Source organism: Pan troglodytes, chromosome 18 (assembly GCF_028858775.2).
Source record: "Pan troglodytes isolate AG18354 chromosome 18, NHGRI_mPanTro3-v2.0_pri, whole genome shotgun sequence".
Classification (NCBI taxonomy): Eukaryota; Metazoa; Chordata; class Mammalia; order Primates; family Hominidae; genus Pan; species Pan troglodytes.
The window spans coordinates 85,923,032-85,941,023 of record NC_072416.2 but is presented as its reverse complement, the minus strand read 5'-3'; the positions used below and the strand labels follow the sequence as shown (position 1 = coordinate 85,941,023).

The following is a 17,992-nucleotide window of genomic DNA, read 5'->3' as shown; positions in this document are numbered from 1 at the left end:
AAGCAAGAGAAATATATCAGACACTGCTCAGCAGACAGGAAGGCAGGCAGGCGCGACGGCCCAGGCCTGGGCTCTGAGAGGTGCTGAGGGTGTCTGCAGTGAAGTCACGACGGGCTTGTCTAAGTGGAAGTTCTTGTCGGACACTGCTCTGCAGACAGGAAGGCTGGCAGGTGCGACGGCTCGAGCCTGGGTTATGAGAGGTGCTGAGAGTGTCTGCAGTGAAGTCACAACGGGCTTGTGTAAGTGGAAGGTCTTGGAGAGGGAGCATTAAGGGTGTGGAGTGAGATAATACTTGGTGCACACATCTACCCTTTAAGCAAACTGCCTTTGAGGTCAAGCTCTGGTTACTTTGGAATGTGTCAAACTCTGCATTTCCAACACAGGCACAGTATGTTGCACTTCACAGACGTGACTGAGCCCAGTCGAATGACACTGACTGGAGGAAAGCTGAGCGGGCTGTGGCTCTGTGGCGGGTCCTGGGAACAAGTCTCACGTGTGCCTGCTTGCTTGCCCTAGGAAGACCTGGAAGCGCTCATAGCCCATTTCCAGACACTCGATGCCAAGAGGACTCAGACTGTGGAAATTCCGTGCTCCCCGCCCTCACCAAGGTGAGCAAGTAACATTTTTCATATTGTATGTTTCCTTTTCTTCTATACATTGAAAAACTGCTTTAAATAGCACCAGGTTTCGTAAATGACCAGGCACTTGGGACATTTTCATAATTAAAACCTGTTCTTGGTCACTTTCTGCTGAAGAACTGGAATGAGGCTGTAGAGCTTTACTGCCATGGAACCTGGGAGCAGGGCCTCCAGGACAGCTGCTGCCTCTGGGCTCTGGTGCCAGCTTTGAAAGCTCCTCCACTGGTCATGACGTGGGGATGAAAGTTTTGCCCCAGTGAGCTTTTCTTTGGTTCTTAAGGTATTTTAAAAGTGCGTACTGTAGGCAGAAAGCTGAAAATCACTGTGGCTTTTTGATGTGTTTGTAATGCTTTCAAATTCTCATGTGAAAAGTTTGTTAAACATAAATTGAGTATAAGCCATTTTAAATGGATTTGAAAATTACGTAAAAACGTTCCGAGTCTGTAGGATTTCATACACGTGTGGGATGAGCTGGAATGAGAAATGGTTTATTTCCCTCAGTAGGAGATTAATCTTGCAGGATTTACCCTTGTAATAAAGCTGCTGCAGGCCCGAGTGGAAGCCGGGGTTCAGCCCATCGGGAGTGGAGGGTCACGATTGTGCTGCGTTTGCATTAATGAGGTGCATGTGATGGCTCTGATGCCCAAGTCCCACCCACCGGCCTCAGAGGCAGGGTTATCATCACCTGCCCAGAGGTGGGAGGAGCGCGGTGATCAGCCCCTGCGGAGAGTGAGTGGTGTTGGAGCCACTCCCAAAGGCCAGTGTCCTTCCTGGTTTTCACTTCATGTCCATTAGGATTTGAGTTTTCTTTTTCCCTTAAGTTTGCATGTTGCCCTCAGGGCCAAATGTAAGTTACACATGGTAAATGTACTTTTTTTTTTTCCTTTTGAGATGGAGTCTCACTCTGTCACCCAGGCTGGAGTACAGTGGCGCCATCTTGGTTCACTGCAAGCTCTGCCTCCCGGGTTCACGCCATTCTCCTGCCTCAGCCTCCCAAGTAGCTGGGACTACAGGCACGCGCCACCACGCCTGGCTAATTTTTTGTGTTTTTAGTAGAGACGGGGTTTCACCGTGTTGGCCAGGATGGTCTCGATCTTCTGACCTCGTGATCCGCCCGCCTCAGCCTCCCAAAGTGCTAGGATTACAGGCGTGAGCCACCGTGCCCGGCCCTGTAGAGACATTTTTTTATGTTGTCCAGGCTGGTCTTGAGTTCCTGGGCTCAAGTCACTGTACCTGGCCTTTTTCTTTTTTTTTTTTTTTTTAATGATATTTTAGAATTTTTCCATAAGTAATGTTGCCTGAAAGTCAGATTTCATGTCAGGATATAATTTAAGGTGTTGGCAGTTCCCTGGGTCAGCTGGAAATGCTTCCTAATAGGAGGGAGCAGTTATCCTGAGATGAAGATCTTTTGCTTGGTAACCTTAATAACTTCCAACTTCCTATTTCTCAATCATATTACTTTAAAACCTTGGGAGATTGACCAGTTTCTAAATGAGCATACCGTCAGGATTGGCTCTGACGTGACCTACCTGGAAAATGGGGGCATGACACCAGCTGCCTCAGTACCTCACCTGCCTGTGCGGCGGAAACACCTGGGCTGGTGCTGCTGGTGGCTGGGTGGGGGCCTCAGTTTGGGCCCCGTGTAGATCGTTTCTGAAGTTGTGTTTGGTGCTTTTCTGCAGAAAATCAATAGGTATTCAGTGAGAAAAGATTCAGGGTCAGAGGAATTTGGGAAACACTCTTTATTTTTTTTTCTGAGATGGAGTGTAGCTCTTGTTGCCCAGGCTGGAGTGCAATGGCACGATCTCGGCTCACTGCAGCCTCCCAGGTTCAAGTGATTCTCCTGCCTCAGCCTCCCAGGTTCAAGTGATTCTCCTGCCTCAGCCTCCCGAGTAGCTGGGACAATAGGCATGCACCACCACGCCCGGCTAATTTTGTATTTTTAGTAGAGAGGGAGTTTCTCCGTGTTGGTCAGGCTGGTCTTGAACTCCCGACCTTAGGTGATCCACCCACCTCGGCCTCCCAAAGTGCTGGGATTACAGGCATGAGCCACCATACTCGGCCTATTTATTATTTTTAAAAAGTTTTTTTTTTTTCTTCTTTTCTTTTTTGAGACGGAGTTTTGCTTTTGTTGCCCAGGCTGGAGTGCTATGGCGCGATCTCAGCTCACTGCAACCTCTGGAGTCAGGCTGGCCTCAAATTCCTGACCTCGGATGATCCAACTGCCTTGGCCTCCCAAAGTGCTGTGATTACAGGTGTGAGCCACTGCACCCGACCTAAAAAGTTTTTTTTATTGTGATAAAATGTTTAACAAAATTTGCCATTTTATTTTATTTTTGTTTGGTTTTGGTTTTTTTGAGACAGAGTTTTGCTCTTGTTGCCCAGGCTGGAGTACAGTGGTATGATATCGGCTCACCGCAACCTCCACCTCCCAGGTTCAAGCAATTCTCCTTCCTCAGCCTCCCAAGTAGCTGGGATTACAGGCATGCGCCACCATGCCTGGCTAATTTTGTATTTTTAGTAGAGATGGGGTTTCCTCACGCTGGCCAGACTGGTCTCGAACTCCCCACCTCAGGTGATCCGCCCGCCTTGGCCTCCGAAAGTGCTGGGATTACAGGCATGAGCCAATGCGCCTGGCCAAAATTTGCCATTTTAATCATTAAAACTGTGCAGTTCAGTGGAATTACTTCATGCCGCTGTGCAACCATTAGCACTATCCAGTTGCAGCATTGTTTTATCACCCCAAATAGAAACTCTAGACCAACCTTGTCTAACTGGTGGCCCAGGACAGCTTCAATGCAGCGTGACACGTATTTGTAAACTTCTTAAAACATCATGAGATTTTTTTTTTAAAGCTCATCAGCTATTGTTAGTGTTAGTGTATTTTATGCGTGGCCCGAGACAATTCTTCTTCCATTGTAGCCCAGGGAAGCCAAAAGATGGGACAAGTGTCTAGAACCTTCAATGGTTGCTCCCTGTTTCCCCTCCCCCAGCCCTCTGGTGACTTCTGGTCAACTTTCTGTCAGTGTGAATTGGCCTATTCTAGGTATTTTGCGTAAGTGGAGTCACAGAAGTGTCTTTTTGTGAGTGACTTCCTTCACCTGGTATGTCCAAGTTCATCAGTTCTGTGGCATGTGTGAGAACTTTATTTCTTCTTATGGCTAAATCCTGTTCCGTCTGTGGGTATGCCACATTGTGTTTGTCCACTCATCTGCAGACCAACACTTAGGTTATTTCTACTGTTTGGCTTTTGTGAGGCCGTAATGAGCATTGCATACAGGTATCTGTTTGAGCTAATGCCTGGGAACGAACTGCTGGATCATGTGGTGATTCTGTGTTTAGCTTTTAATACTGGTTTCTTTCCTGCAGAAATTCCCAGCCTATGACATGTTTCTATGCAAATAAATCCCCAATAGAAAATAGAGTTCTCAGATTTCCCAAACTCACTTGACCTTGAAACCTGTTTTTCCTTTGAGAAACATCTTTTGGAGTTGGCATTATGGAGCACGCCTTGAGGAACGCCGTCTTAGAGGACTCTGAAGGGAGGATCTTTCACAGTGATTTGCCATATAGTCACTGTGTCTTTCATTACTTTCAACTGAAGTGGCCCTATGTATTTATTTATTTATTTTTTGTTTTTTTAAGACAGTCTTGCTCTGTCTCCCAGGATGGAGTGCAATGATGCAATCCTGGCTCACTGCAACCTCTGCCTCCCGGGTTCAAGCGATCCTCCTGCCTCAGCCTCCTGAGTAGCTGGGATTACAGGTGCCCACCACCATGCCTGGCTACTTTTTGTATTTTTAGTAGAGACGGGGGGTTTCACCATGTTTGCCAGGCTGGTCTTGAACTCCTCACCTCAGGTGATCTGCCCGCCTCAGCCTCCCAAAGTGCTGGGATTACAGGTGTGAGTCACCGGGCCTGGCCCATAATATTATTATGTAATTTCCTTGTAGCTCTTCTTTTGTTCTCATGTGAAATAAATAGAAAGTTTTTTGTATTTTCTAGATGGAAGATATCTGGCATGTATATTGAAATACTTACATATGGACTTTTTTTTTTTTTTTCAGATGGAATCTTGCTCTGTTGCCAGGCTGGAGTGCAATGGCATGATCTCAGCTCACTGCAACCCCCAACTCCCAGGTTCAGGTGGTTCTCCTGCCTCAGCCTCCCGAGTAGCTGGGACCATAGGCACGCACCACCATGCCCAGCTAATTTTTCTATTTTTAGTTGAGACGGGGTTTCGCCATGTTGGCTAGGATGGTCTCGATCTCTTGACCTCGTGATCTGCCTGCCTCGGCCTCCCAAAGTGCTGGGATTACAGGCATGAGCCACTGCTCCAGGCCTAGTTACTGGACTTTTTAGAATGGTTTTGAGGTGATTTGACAGGATAGGCTCTTAAAAGAGGACAGTTCTGAGGTCCGGGCACGGTGGCTCACACCTGTAATCCCAGCACTGTGGGAGGCCGAGGTGGGCAGATCACTTGAGGTTAGGAGTTTGCGACCAGCCTGGCCAACGCAGTGAAACCCCATCTCTACTAAAAAATACAAAAAGTAGCCGGGTGTGGTGGTGGGCACCTGCAATCCCAGCCACTCGGAGGGCTGAGGCAGGAGAATTGCTTGAACCCAGGAGGTGGAGGTTGTGGTGAGCTGAGATTTTGCCATTGCACTCCAGCCTGGGTGACAAGAGGGAAACTCCATCTCAAAAAAGAAAAACAAACAAACAAAAAAAACAGTTCTGGAACATTTGATACATCAGTAGGGGCATCTGGACTTACTCCTGCCTGGGGAATTTTTTTTTTTTTTTTTTTTTTAATACAACCAGACACTGTGTCAGTCCAGCTCCATGGTTGTCCTTGGAGTGTGGCCCTGGGCACTGGTAGAGGGGTTGGTGTTCAAGTGGCACCTTTGCTTCCTTTCTCGATGCCAGGCTCTCCTTTCAGGAAGTGTAGAGGCAGCCAGTTTGTGGTGACAGAGGATTCTGTGAGGAAGGGGACAGCGCTCAGGTGGGTATCGGGGGTGATCTTGCTGACCTGCTGCTTGTGTGTCTTGTAGGTTAAATGCCTCCCTCTCGGTTCATCCTGAGAAAGATGAGTTAATCCTTTTTGGAGGTGAATATTTCAACGGCCAAAAAGTAAAGTATATATTTTTTTCTTTTCTTCCCATGTTGCATGAGTATCATTTGACAGAAAGTTAACTTAAGGTAGTGACATCAAATATGCGTTAGCCCCTTCACCCCCTTGTATCACGCGCTTGAGCCGTCAGGGCTCATGTGAGACGTCGCCAGGATGGTCCAGGCCCTGGCATGACTGTTGATGACTTCAGTGGTCCTGGGGTCTCTATTCCTGGGACTTAGGCTGAGGCCCAGCTCTGCCGTCATCACTCTTGGCGGGCGCACCCCTCTTTGTGGTTGTCTGTGCTGTTCTTCCTCCCAGCGGGTTTCCAGGTTTCACACTCAGCTTTCAGGTTGTCTTAAACACGGAAAGTGCTGATAAATTTTAGGGCTAATTTTTATTTTTGAGCAGGCCAGTGAGACCTGTGTTTCACAATTGTGTGTGAAACACAAAAGCAGGAGCTCACCTTCCCTGCAGCCCGGGATGGGCCTTGGGGGTTTGACTGCATTTGTCCATCTTCGTCTCTCAGTTTTCGTGCATTCAGAAACTAGGCTTGACTGGGTACAGTGGCTCCCAAATGCCAGCACTTTGGGAGGCCGAGGTGGGCAGATCACCTGAGGTCAGGAGTTTGAGAGCAGTCTGGCCAATGTGGTGAAACCCAGTTTCTGCTAACGATACAAAAATTAGCTGGGCGTGGTGGCGGGCGCCTGTAGTCCTAGCTACTCGGAGGCTGAGGCAGAGAATCGCTTGAACCTGGGAGGCGGAGGTTGCAGTGAGCAAAGATTGTGCCATTGCACTCCATTGTGGGCAACAGCGAGACTTCATCTCGAACAAAACAAAAACAAAAAAACTAGGCTGGAATTAGGAGAATGACCAGTCCTAATAACAGCGAGGGCTTTCAGTACCTTCCAGATTGATGGGCCCGGTGGGCGTTCAGTCGTTTTCATTGTGTCGTCATCCCCAGGGGCCCCGGGGACCCAGCCCATGGCCTCCCTGTGCTGGTGTGGTTTACATTCCTTTAGCATGTCACTTTCCCAGGGAATTGTCATGATTAAGATTGTTCTCACCACTTCCTTGGAAGCGTATCATTTGTGACACTGACATTCTTCTTCCTTCCTGTAGACTTCTTTGTATAACGAGCTCTATGTCTACAATATCAGAAAGGACACCTGGACCAAAGTTGACATCCCCAGTCCACCTCCGAGGCGCTGTGCTCACCAGGTAATGTCAGCGCTGACTCTCAGTCGCCCTCCCTCTTCCCACGCGAGAGTCTGGTAGACACATGGAGAGTTGATAGGTGACAGGCAGCTGGTGCGGAGGGGCTGGGCCCTGTAGATCGCCTGGTTCTGCTGTTTGCTCACTTGGATTCCTTACTCAGCTTCTTCACTGTGAGACGGGGAGGAGAAAACCTGCTCCCCAGGTGGCGTGAGGATCACATGAAATATTCCATGTAAAATAGCTCGTGTCGTTCCTGGTGTGTCCCAGCCACTGGCAGAATGCTCACTCCCCCTAGGCTCACGGTCTGGACTAGATGGTGAAGACAGGAGAACTGGATGTTCGGGAAAGGTGTGCATGGTGGAAGGAAAACAATTGTTTTAGCGGAAACGAGTTGTAAAGGGATCACAGAGAAGTGGCACTGACTTAGCACGTGGTTAGCTCGTTTCCTACCCAGGAGAGCAGTGTCAGCTGTCGCCCTCCTGTCAGGGAAGGGGCTTCCAGAGTTAGACATTCTGTAAGCTCCGTAAGGATGGGAACTCTGTCCTTGTCCATTGTTCAACTCTGTGACAGTTGGGCTCGCACAGAAAATTTGAATGAGTGCCTGCCTCTCCAGTGCAGAGAAAGATCATCGCATCAGGTGACCACAGCATGATACATGCATTCCTGTGCAATATTTGCTTCCCCCTTTGCTGATTCTGTGCTTAGAACTCACCTGCTAATGAAGTTGGTTTGGTGAGGAGGACCTGCCTGCCTGAGCTGTGTGAACATCCCGTGCAGATGCAGGCTTGCAGGCATTTGGGCTGGTTTAAAAATCAGATTTGTATACGCTTGTATTTGTTGTTGTTGTTGTTGAGATGGAGTCTTGCTGTGTCACCCAGGCTGGAGTGCAATGGCCTGATTTCGGCTCATTGCAACCTCTGACCCCCAGGTTCAAGCGATTCTCCTGCCCCAGCCTCCTGAGTAACTGGGATTACAGGCACCCCTCACCACACCTGACTGGGATTGTATTAGGTGGCTAAGGTGCCTTCTACATTTGAATCTTTATTTTATTTTTTTGAGAGGGAGTCTTGCTCTGTCTCCCAGCCTGGAGTGCAGTGGCATTATATCAGCTCACTGCAACTTCCGCCTCCTGGGTTCAAGGGATTCTCCTGCCTCAGCCTCCCCAGTAGCTGGGATTACAGGCACATGCCACCACGTCCGGCTACTTTTTTTTTTTTTTTTTTTTGAGATGGTGTCTCGCTGTCACCCAGGCAAGAGTACAATGGTGTGATCTCGTCTCACTGCAACCTCCGCCTCCCGGGTTCAAGCGATTCTCCTACTTCAGCCCGCTGAGTAGCTGGGATTACAGGCACCCGCCACCACGCTTGGCTAATTTTTTTTTTTTTTCTCCTTGAGATGGAGTCTCGCTCTTGTTGCCCAGGCTGGAGTGCAATGGCGCGATCTTGGCTCACTGCAACCTCCGCTTCGTAAGTTCAAGAGATTCTCCTGCCTTAGCCTCCCAAGTAGCTGGGATTATAGGCGTGTGCCACCACGCCTAGCTAATTTTTTGTATTTTCAGTAGAGACGGGGTTTCACCATGTTGGCCAGGCTGGTCTCGAACTCCTGACCTCAAGTGATCCACCCACCTCTGCCTCCCAAATTGCTGAGATTACAGGCGTGAGCCACTGCTCCCAGCCTGAGTGTCTGGATTTTTTCACCTATCAGACAGTGTTGCATTTTGTCCTGAGGTGATTCAGTTCCTTGCAGATCATCTTGATCTTTTGATGCTCTCTCTAGGGCTGGCTTAGCCCTCAGTGGTGGCCTTTCTGCAGTCTCTAGTGAATGACCTGTGTGGTCAGTGACATCTTTTCACCTCATCTGGTTGGAACTTGCCTGTTTCCAAGCCCTGTGTAAGCTCTGATAGTTCTCAGCATCAGAAGATGCTTTTGTCTTCACAGTGGTGGTTCCTTGGTCTCACCCTCCCAGGGTGCAGTTTAGTGTACAGAGACTCCAGGGGACGCCCCCGTGCAGATTTCCAGGGCTTTTTCTCCCATAGCTTCCTCTCTCCAATGCTCTGCCCTGCCACTTTTAGCTGCCTCTGCGTCCCTGAACTCCAGTCCTTGTCTCCTCAGCTACGCAAGACCACCTGCCCTGCCTGTGCCCCTTGTCCCTGCACCAGGGAAGAAGCTGCCCGCAGGGGCTGGAGTCATGGGTCAGGGCTGCGTGGCGTGTTTCCTGGCTCTCAGGTTCGCAGTCCTGCACTTCCCGCTTCCTGTTGTCTGGAGGTTGTTGCTTCCTAGATTTCGTCTGGTTTTTTCCTTGTTGATGGTGCGGAGCTAACGTGGTACAGGTTGCTCCATCGTGGGCAGGAGTAGAAGTTTTATCTGTGCGTCTCCATAGTTTTAATCTTCCTTTGAGTCATTTTTATTTTTTTCCCTGGTGTTCATTATCTTTGGGGCGTAGGCTATACGAAGCTCTTAGACTGCTGATCAGCCTGCCTTTGTGGTCCTCTGGGTCGGACTGGTTCGAGCCTGGGATTGTAACTAAGATGGAGGAAAGGATGTTAAAACAGTGCTGTGGGCTGGGCATGGTGGCTCATGCCTGTAATCCCAGCACTTTGGGAGGCCAAGATGGGCGAATCACAAGGTCAGGAGATCGAGACCATCCTGGCCAACATGGTGAAACCCCGTCTCTACTAAAACTACAAAAATTACCTGGACGTCGTGGCGCGTGCCTGTAATCCCAGCTACTCAGGAGGCTGAGGCAGGAGAATCGCTTGAACCAGGGGAGTTGGAGGTTGCAGTGAGCCAAGATCACGCCACTGCACTCCAGCCTGGTGACAGAGCGAGACTCTGTCTCCAAAAAAAAAAAAAGAAAAAACAGTGCTGTGGATCGGATTGTGGATTACACTCTTTTGCCTGGAGTTTGACTTCATTTTTTTCTTTTTGGTCTTTTTTTTTTTCTTTTCTTTTTTGTGGAGAACGGGTCTCGCTATATTGCCCAGGCAGGTGTTGAACTCCTGGGCTCAAACGATCCTCCTGCCTCTGCTTCCCTGAGAGCTGGGATTACAGGCGTGAGCCACTGTGCCTGGCCGTTTGGCTTTTTTTTTTTTTTTTTTGAGACAAAGTCTCACTCTGTTGCCCAGGCTGGAGTGCAGTGGCGTGATCTCGGCTCACTGCAACCTCCGCCTCCCGAGTTCATGCCATTCTCCTGCCTCAGCTTCCTGAGTAGCTGGGACTACAGGCACCTGCCATCGTGCCTGGCTAATTTTTTAAATATTTTTAGTAGAAATAGGGTTTCACCATGTTAGCCAGGATGGTCTTAATCTCCTGGCCTCGTGATCCGCCCGCCTCGGCCTCCCAAAGTGCTGGGATTACAGGCGTGAGCCACCATGCCCGGCCGACTTCATTTTTTAAGAATGGCTTTATTTTTTATATTTTAGAAATAGGGTTTTGCTTGTTGTGAAGGCTGGTGTCAAAGTACTGGGCTCAAGCAGTCCTCCCACATGAGTCTCCCACAGTGTTGGGGTTACAGGCGTGAGCCGCTGCACCTGGCCAGGAATGGCTTTAGGGACTGATTATGTAAGGTGTAAATATTCATTCTGAAAAAAATGAAAAGAATTAAAAGGCAAGTCCATTGTCTATTCTCCCTAAACTGAATTTGTATTTTCTGCATGTTTTCTCTGCACATAGAGTTCATTTTTTTTTTTTTTTTTTTTTTTTGAGATGAAGTCTTGCTCTGTTGCCCGGGCTGGAGTGCAGTGGTGCGACCTCAGCTCACTGCAACTTCTGCCTCCCAGGCTCAAGCAATTCTCCTGCGTCAGCCTCCCAAGTAGCTGGGATTACAGGCACATGCCACCACGTCCGGCTAATTTTTATATTTTTAGTATAGACAGGGTTTCACCATGTTGGTGAGGCTGGTCTCAATCTCCTGACCTCATGATCTACCTCCCTTGGCCTTCCAAAGCACTGGAATTAGAGGCGTGAGCCACCACGCCCAGCCAGTTCATATTTCTATGCATCTATTTCACGCTTACTGGAGTGTGCGTGTGTGTTCTTTCTATAGTGTTTTTTACCGTTGATGTATTATTGTAGGATTATTCTGTGGCATTGAATAGTCTTCCCGAGATGATAGTTTAAAACTCAGTTTACTGTGTGGCATGGTTGTGCCACCTAACTACCTCTAGACTCAAAACATTTGTTAGGTTTCGGCCTTGAGCCAGTCATCATGTCTGCTGTAAAGGTGTAAATTGGTCAGTTTCTCCCTATGGAACTACTGGGCTTTTAGAATGATAGGAAGCCTGGCCTGTCCCTTTACAGGTGAGTCATCTGTGCTGAGATGACAGATGCAAAGAACAACTGGAAGTGGGTGGGGTGGAGAGGGACACGCCACCCCCTGTGTGCTGCTACCACCTGCACCCGCCATCTGGCCCAGGAAGGAACCGCATTGGTGCAGAGGGGCGGCACTGTGGCCGTTTCTAAGTGCGGGCGGGGGAACACCGACTCAGAGGTGCCGGGAGGGAGCCTGCTGAGGACCACTGTCTGCCCCACCCGAGGCGCACTTGACCTTAGACAGGTTGGCACTCTCATTTACCAGCCCTCTCTGCGCCCTGTGTGGAACCATTCTTCGTCCTGCTAGATCCTCACTCTTACCTTGAAATGAGAGGAAATAAAACAACAGGCTTTTATGAAAGAACCAACTCTGCAATGACCACGGCTGAGCTGGGGAATGGGGCTTCACCTGCTGCCAGGTTGCTCAGGTTGCTTTTTCTCTCTTAGTTATGCCACCAGGTGCGTTATAGTCAGGCAAAGCTGGGCTGCAAGACCCTGGGCAGGGTGGGCGGCTCTCACCTGTGGAGATGCAGCACTGAGGGTCCCCTCCAGCGTGGTTGCTAACACAGACTGCCTAGGAGCGTGCTTTTCTCATCCTGGACCCCAGCTGCTGCTTAATGTGCAGGTTTGGAGGAAAGACCCCGTGGGGCTTGGTGGTCTCTGCCATTGCTTGTAGCCCAGCAGGCTGTCCAAGCAGCTCTTTGCACAGATGGATGTGTGCCGTCCCCTAAAGGCTCTGCCTCCCGCAGTTCTTGGGGGCCCTGAGAGGGAGTGGGCCATGGAGGGCCTCATGTGGAGTAGCCGGTAGTGTCTGATGACCCGTCAGGGATGCCGTCGTTTTTGATTGGTGGTCTGCTCTCTCATTGGCATCCCCTGCTGCCGGAGTGCTTTGCCTTGTGTGGCCCAGAGGGCATCACTCCCGCTGCGCTCCTTCACCTTTACTGTGGTGCTGAGTCTTTATTAATCATTCATAAATCATTCATAATGTCACATAAGGCTGGGTGTGGTGGCTCGTATGTGTAATCCCAGTGTGCTTTGGGAGGCCGAGGCGGGAGAATTGACTAAAGCCAGGAGTTTGAGACCAGCCTGGACAGCATAGATGCCATTGCTGCAAAAAATTAAACAGCTGGGCATGATGTCACATGCCTGTCGTCCAAGCTACTCAGGAGGCTGAAGTGGGAGGGTCACTTGAAACCATGAGGTCGAGGCTGCAGTGAGTGATGATGGCGCCACCGCACTCCAGCCTGGGCAATAGAGCAAGACCTGGTCTCTAAAAGGAAAAAACATAAACACTTTCTTTTTTTTTTTTTTTTTTTTTTTTTTTGAGATGGAGTCTTGCTCTGTCGTCCAGGCTGGAGTGCAATGGCACAGTCTTGGCTCACTGCACCCTCCGCCTCCCAGGTTCAGGCGATTCTTCTGCCTTAGCCTCCCAAGCAGCTAGGACTACAGGTGCATGCCACCATGCCCGGCTAATTTTTGTATTTTTGGTAGAGATGGGGTTTCACCATGTTGGCCAGGATGGTCTCTATTTCTTGACCTTGTGATCTGTCCACCTCAGCCTCCCAAAGTGCTGGGATTACAGGTGTGATCCACCGTGCCTGGCCCATAAACACTTTCTTTTACGTGCACATTGTACTTCTGAGGCTAATTTAGTTGGCACATAATAGCAAGGAAAGGGATTAACGAGAGCAGGCAGACAGCTTTATTGTACATATTAATAAAAGGAAAACACTGCTAGGTTGCACCACACTGTTGTTAATGTTTGAAGTAACTAGCTGTGTCCACTTTAATGGGATGTGGCATTGTCTACATTTAAATGGATGTTTATTTTGCAACCTAGGGATACATGAAAGTTTATTAGACCCTTGACTGAGGACATGCTTTCCTACGAGGGTGTTTGTCTGGAATCCTCCCCTTAGAGGCAGGAGAGGACAGTGGCTGAGTGTGGGGCTGGTCATGTTGCCGGGCAGCCGAGATAGTACTGAAGCGCTCACCACTGCCGGTCACCCATGACACTGGCCCTTCTGCTGTGTGGCTGTGCCCTGACCTGTCACCTTTCTTTTCACAGGCGGTGGTGGTGCCTCAAGGTGGCGGACAGCTGTGGGTCTTTGGAGGGGAGTTTGCCTCTCCCAACGGAGAGCAGTTCTACCACTACAAGGATCTCTGGGTCCTGCATTTGGCCACCAAGACCTGGGAACAAGTCAAGTAAGAAGCCAGATGAGAAGCTGAGCTCCGGGCATGGCTCTTCTGTGCTTGTGTGCTGAGCCTGCGTGCTCGGAGCAGACCTCAGAATACCAGGGTTCAGAGGAACTTGGGTCACAGTCCTGGAGCCCAACCTCGCTGGGTCCTGGGAGACCACATTTTCTCTGGACCCTTCATACAGAAGCCTGGGCCGGGTGTGGGGGGTGCCAGCTGCCTGGTGTTGTTCTCCAGGTTCCTCTTGTTGTTGGCCACCAGCCTCTCGCTGCCTGTGTTGCAGCTCTTCTCCTGTGGTCTTCTGTTTACACCATTGGAGGCAGCTCTGGGTGCCCAGCTTGCTGGAAGGAGGGCCCCATAGCGATGTGTCATTGACTAAAAGGCACATTCTTTCTGTGTCGAGTTGGTGTAGAAACTGTGGAGCTGGTATGAGACAGGAAAGATGTTGACATTTCTCTTCAGTGAACCCCGCTCAGCCTCTTGATTTCCACCTCTGTCGGGAATGTTGCTGATGGGGTTTCTGATGCATGTTTACCAGGCACGGGTGTCTCCCATTAGTCAAGAGCTGCATGTCTGTCTCTCCGTGTAGAGAGCCACATGGCATGTTTGCATATAAATTATTTAAGAGAAGAAGTCTAGTCGAATGACAGACTGAAGTAGAGTTGTTAGTGTCCTTCTATGTGTGGCCTGGCTCGATTGCTGCAGCCATGACCCACCATTACGCACACCATCTCTCTGCCATTAAAGCAGCAGAGCGGAAGTGCCCTTGCTTCTGGGAGAGAGGCCGCCGCACGCAGGCCTTCTCCACATCCTGGGGCTTCAGCCGGAGGGCGGCGGTGCTCCCTGCAGCCCGGGCTTGGTTATGTCACAATGAGCCAGTTCGGGGTGTTTTCTGGAGTTTGTTCCCCAGCTGTATTGCAGTGAGCCTTGTCAGGGTGTTGAGTCCTGTTCGCTGGCTGCACTGCTCTGCCTGGCTCTAGGCCGGGAATGTTAACCAGTCAAATGAAGAGTCTGCTGTGGGTGGGGAGGGTGCAGACAGATTCCCTGCCCTGGGCCCACCTGCTGGAGGAGGACATGACCATAGCCTTACAGTGGGACCCGGAAGGTGCTGTGGTGTGGGGTGGGTTACTGTGTTCCCAGGCTTTTCTGTCCCTTTTCTCATGCTTGCTTTGAGAAAGGTTCGTAATTTTAGTAGGCACAGCAATTGGGAAATTACTTTCATGCTAAAAATGGATTTCTTTGTGTATATCTTGAAGCTCACGTATTTCCACTCAGCACGCAGTTGTCCTTTTGCTTTGTTCCTTTTGGAGCCCGCTTGTTACTGATTTGCTTGTTTATCTTTGGCAAATCGATTGATTTTTTGATAGCATTTTATCAGCTTTGGTATCTCTTGTTCATAATTGACAGGTGAGGAGAGTCAAGTCTCTGTGGTAGAATGCGTCTAACCCAGCACCCAACCCAGCAGGTCCCGCCAGGCTGGTGTTGGCTGCGGTGCCTCTGTGGGTGCCTCTGTGGTGACTCTGAGCTGTCTGTGACATGAAGGCTCTCTCGTGCCTTCAGGCTTTGCTGGTTCTGTCACTCGGATCATGGGTATCTGTTCCAAGGGAATAGGGATGCACTGTGGGTACCTGGTCACTTTGGGAGTGGCCCTGGCCCCTCTCTTGGGCCGGCAGCTGCGGGTGGCAGCCCCTACCTCATGTGCAGCTCCAGCTGCATCCCACACTGCAGGCTCCGTCATACGCGGGACATCCGTGGCAGCTGCCCTGGGTCTGGATTGTCTGATAAACAGACACCTCATTCCTCGAATGCTTGCTAATGGTAATTAAAACAGGAGACTTGTTTTAAAGGTATATTGTGGAAGCTATTAGACTTTTTTTAGTAGTGATCCTGCAAACATACAATGTAGTTGCGATTCTTGGCCCCCAGTTCCAGTCTCTAGAGGGAGTGGTGGGGCAGGAACAGGGTCATTATGTGCTTCACTCTCTTCTTTTTGCCAGAATCACCCTTTGTGGAGGCATCTGTCTCTGGTGATGATTTCTGGTTCTCTTTGGCCTAAGTAACCATTAGCAAGGGAGACCTGTGCGGGGGATGAACAGAGATACCTCGCGGAGCATTGCTTTGAGACGTTTGCCTTGGCAGCCAGGGTGTGGTTCTGCAGGTCGCCCTTGGTCCTGGAAGGTCGTGTGGAGTGTGCGTCTGATAAGGAGATGCAGCCTGTTCTGAGTATGGATTTGGAGGTCAGGAAATTGAGGGTGTGCCCTTAATCTTTCTTTCACTCTCTTTCTCTCTCTGTCTCTTTCTCTCTCTCTTTCTCGCTCTCTCTCTTTCTCTCTTTCTGGTCTTTTTCTCCTGTCTCTTTTCTCTCTCTCTCTTTCTCCTTCCTTTCTTTCCTCCTCCTTCAAGAGACAAAGTCTTACTCTGTTGCCCAGGCTGGAATACAGTGGTGTGATCACACCTTACTGCAGCCTCAAACTCCTGGGCTCAAGTGGTCTTCCTGCCTCAGCCCCCCTAGTAGCCAGGATTACAGGCGTGCACCACCATGCCGGGCTAATTAAATTTTTTTTTCTTTTTTTAGAGATGGGGTCTTGTTATGTTACCGAGGTTGGTCTTGAACTCTTGGCCTCAAGAGATTCTCCCACTTCAGCCTCCTGAGTAGCTGGGATTATAGGTGTGAGCCACTGTGCCAGGCTGAGCTGCTTAATTTCTGTATTTCTAGTAGCTCAGCAGGATTCGGTTACTGCTGCTTAATGTATTTGTGATTGGGAGATGCCTAATGTTGAGCCTTACTCAGTTGTTAAGACCCTGATGAGACGCACAGCGGTGACAAATGGTCTGCAGGAGATGTTGTTTGACAGCTGATGTCCGTGTCCCTTTCCGCATTCTCTCCCACCTTGTAGTCAGCTCGGGGTGCTGAGCCCTTGCCCTCATAAACACCAGGCGCCTTGACTGTCCCCATGGCCTCAGCCTGCCCTCTCCCCCCCTGCCCCAATGTCATCTTGAAGACCTTCAATGCGAGTGAACGCTTCTCTTGCGGTGACAGTTGACTGCAGTCTGTTGTGTACCAGCTCCAAGCACATCTTAGCTAAGGTTTTCTGAGCAAGACATTCAGCAGAAGCCAGAAGAGGTGGATTGATTTGCCCATATGAAACAGGAAGGTCTTTGTGTGGAAGATGATGCCACAGGGAAAGTTAAAAATGGTGACTGGTGGGGAGAAGGTACCTGCAGCATCAGGCGGAGCTCACGTTCCGGGAGGTGGTGCCCTCTGCAGCAGAGCAGAAGGCGGGACAGAGGCACCACAGGGCGGGCCCTGGGGCTGGTGCTGCGAGAGCAGTGCTGGGCAGTATGGGCTGGGCAGAGGCACCAGGAGGTGGCCCCGGGGCGGGTGCTGCAAGAGCAGAAGGTGGAGCAGAGGGCACCCTATGGCCGGCCCCAGGGCGGGTGCTGTGAGAGCAGTGCTGGGCAATATGGGTGTAGGGTGAGGGTGGAGAGAACATGCCCCCACCGCTCAGTGGGTGGCACCTGTTTGTTGGAATTTTAAATGTGCGTGTACCCTGACCCCCAAGTTTAAGGATTATACCCTAAAGAAATGCTTCCTCTTATTTCGTACAAAAATATATACAAAAAACAGGATGCAGAACAACATATGCTTGGAAAAAAGCCTGCATGTGTACACGTGTGTGCACCTGCGCGTGTGTGCAGACGATTGCGTGTGTGCACGTGTGAGCATATGTGAGTGCATGTGCCTCTGTATGCCTGTTTGTGTATGCATGTGTGTGACTGCATGCGTGTGAGCGTGTATGTGCTCGTGTGTGTGCACTTGCAAGTGTGTGTGCTGACGCAGTGATCCGGAGAACCTGGTGCGTGCACACTGTACGTGCACAGGAGAAGGGAGGAGGTCTGTATTGTTTCTGAGGTTTTTTCTGATTCATTGATCTTTTCTTGGTATCATTTTTTGTGCCATTTTAATTACTGTAGCTTTATGGTATATTTTGATAGGTTGGAGGATTTTTCTCATTTACTTAAAGTCTTTGCTTTTTTCGTGTATTTTGTTTTCATGAGCTTTACCATCAGTTTTTCAAATTCTGTTGTTTTTTTTTTCCGAGACAGTCTAGCTCTGTTGCCCAGGCTGGAGTGCAGTGGTGCAATCTTGGTTCACTACAACCTCCACCTCGCTGGTTCAAGCCATTCTTGTGCCTCAGTGTCCCGAGTAGCTGGGATTACAGGTGTCTGCCATCATGCCTGGCTAATTTTATTTTATTTTATTTTATTTATTTATTTTTTTTTTGGAGACGGAGTCTCATTCTCGTCACCCAGGCTGGAGTGCAGTGGCGGGATCTCGGCTCACTGCAGCCTCCACCTCAGAGGTTCAAGCAATTCTCCTGCCTCAGCTTCCTGAGTAGCAGGGATTACAGATGCCTGCCACCATGCCCGGCTAATTTTGTACTTTTAGTAGAGATGGGGTTTCTTCACGTTGGTCAGGCTGGTCTTGAACTCCTGACCTCAGGTGATCCCCCTACCTC

At 49.8% G+C, this 17,992-nt stretch overlaps 1 protein-coding gene across 23 annotated transcripts in view; it reads left to right on the top strand.

The window, feature by feature from the left end:
- Nucleotides 1-17,992, top strand: part of KLHDC4 (kelch domain containing 4) — a 76,806-nt gene that overhangs the window by 18,230 nt on the left and 40,584 nt on the right. For 16 of the 23 annotated variants that reach the window (XR_010152681.1, XR_010152680.1, XM_063797937.1 and 13 more), the window contains 4 exons: nucleotides 517-608; nucleotides 5,690-5,768; nucleotides 6,871-6,969; nucleotides 13,345-13,481. Coding sequence is in view for 11 of the 23 variants with exons in the window: in XM_063797934.1 (XP_063654004.1) it covers nucleotides 517-608; nucleotides 5,690-5,768; nucleotides 6,871-6,969; nucleotides 13,345-13,481 (407 nt within the window). In the remaining 12 variants the exon portion in view is untranslated. Of the gene's footprint in view, nucleotides 1-383; nucleotides 609-5,689; nucleotides 5,769-6,870; nucleotides 6,970-13,344; nucleotides 13,482-17,992 lie in introns of all 23 variants that reach the window. The other 7 variants (XM_063797941.1, XM_063797942.1, XM_063797940.1 and 4 more) reach the window with 3 other exon arrangements.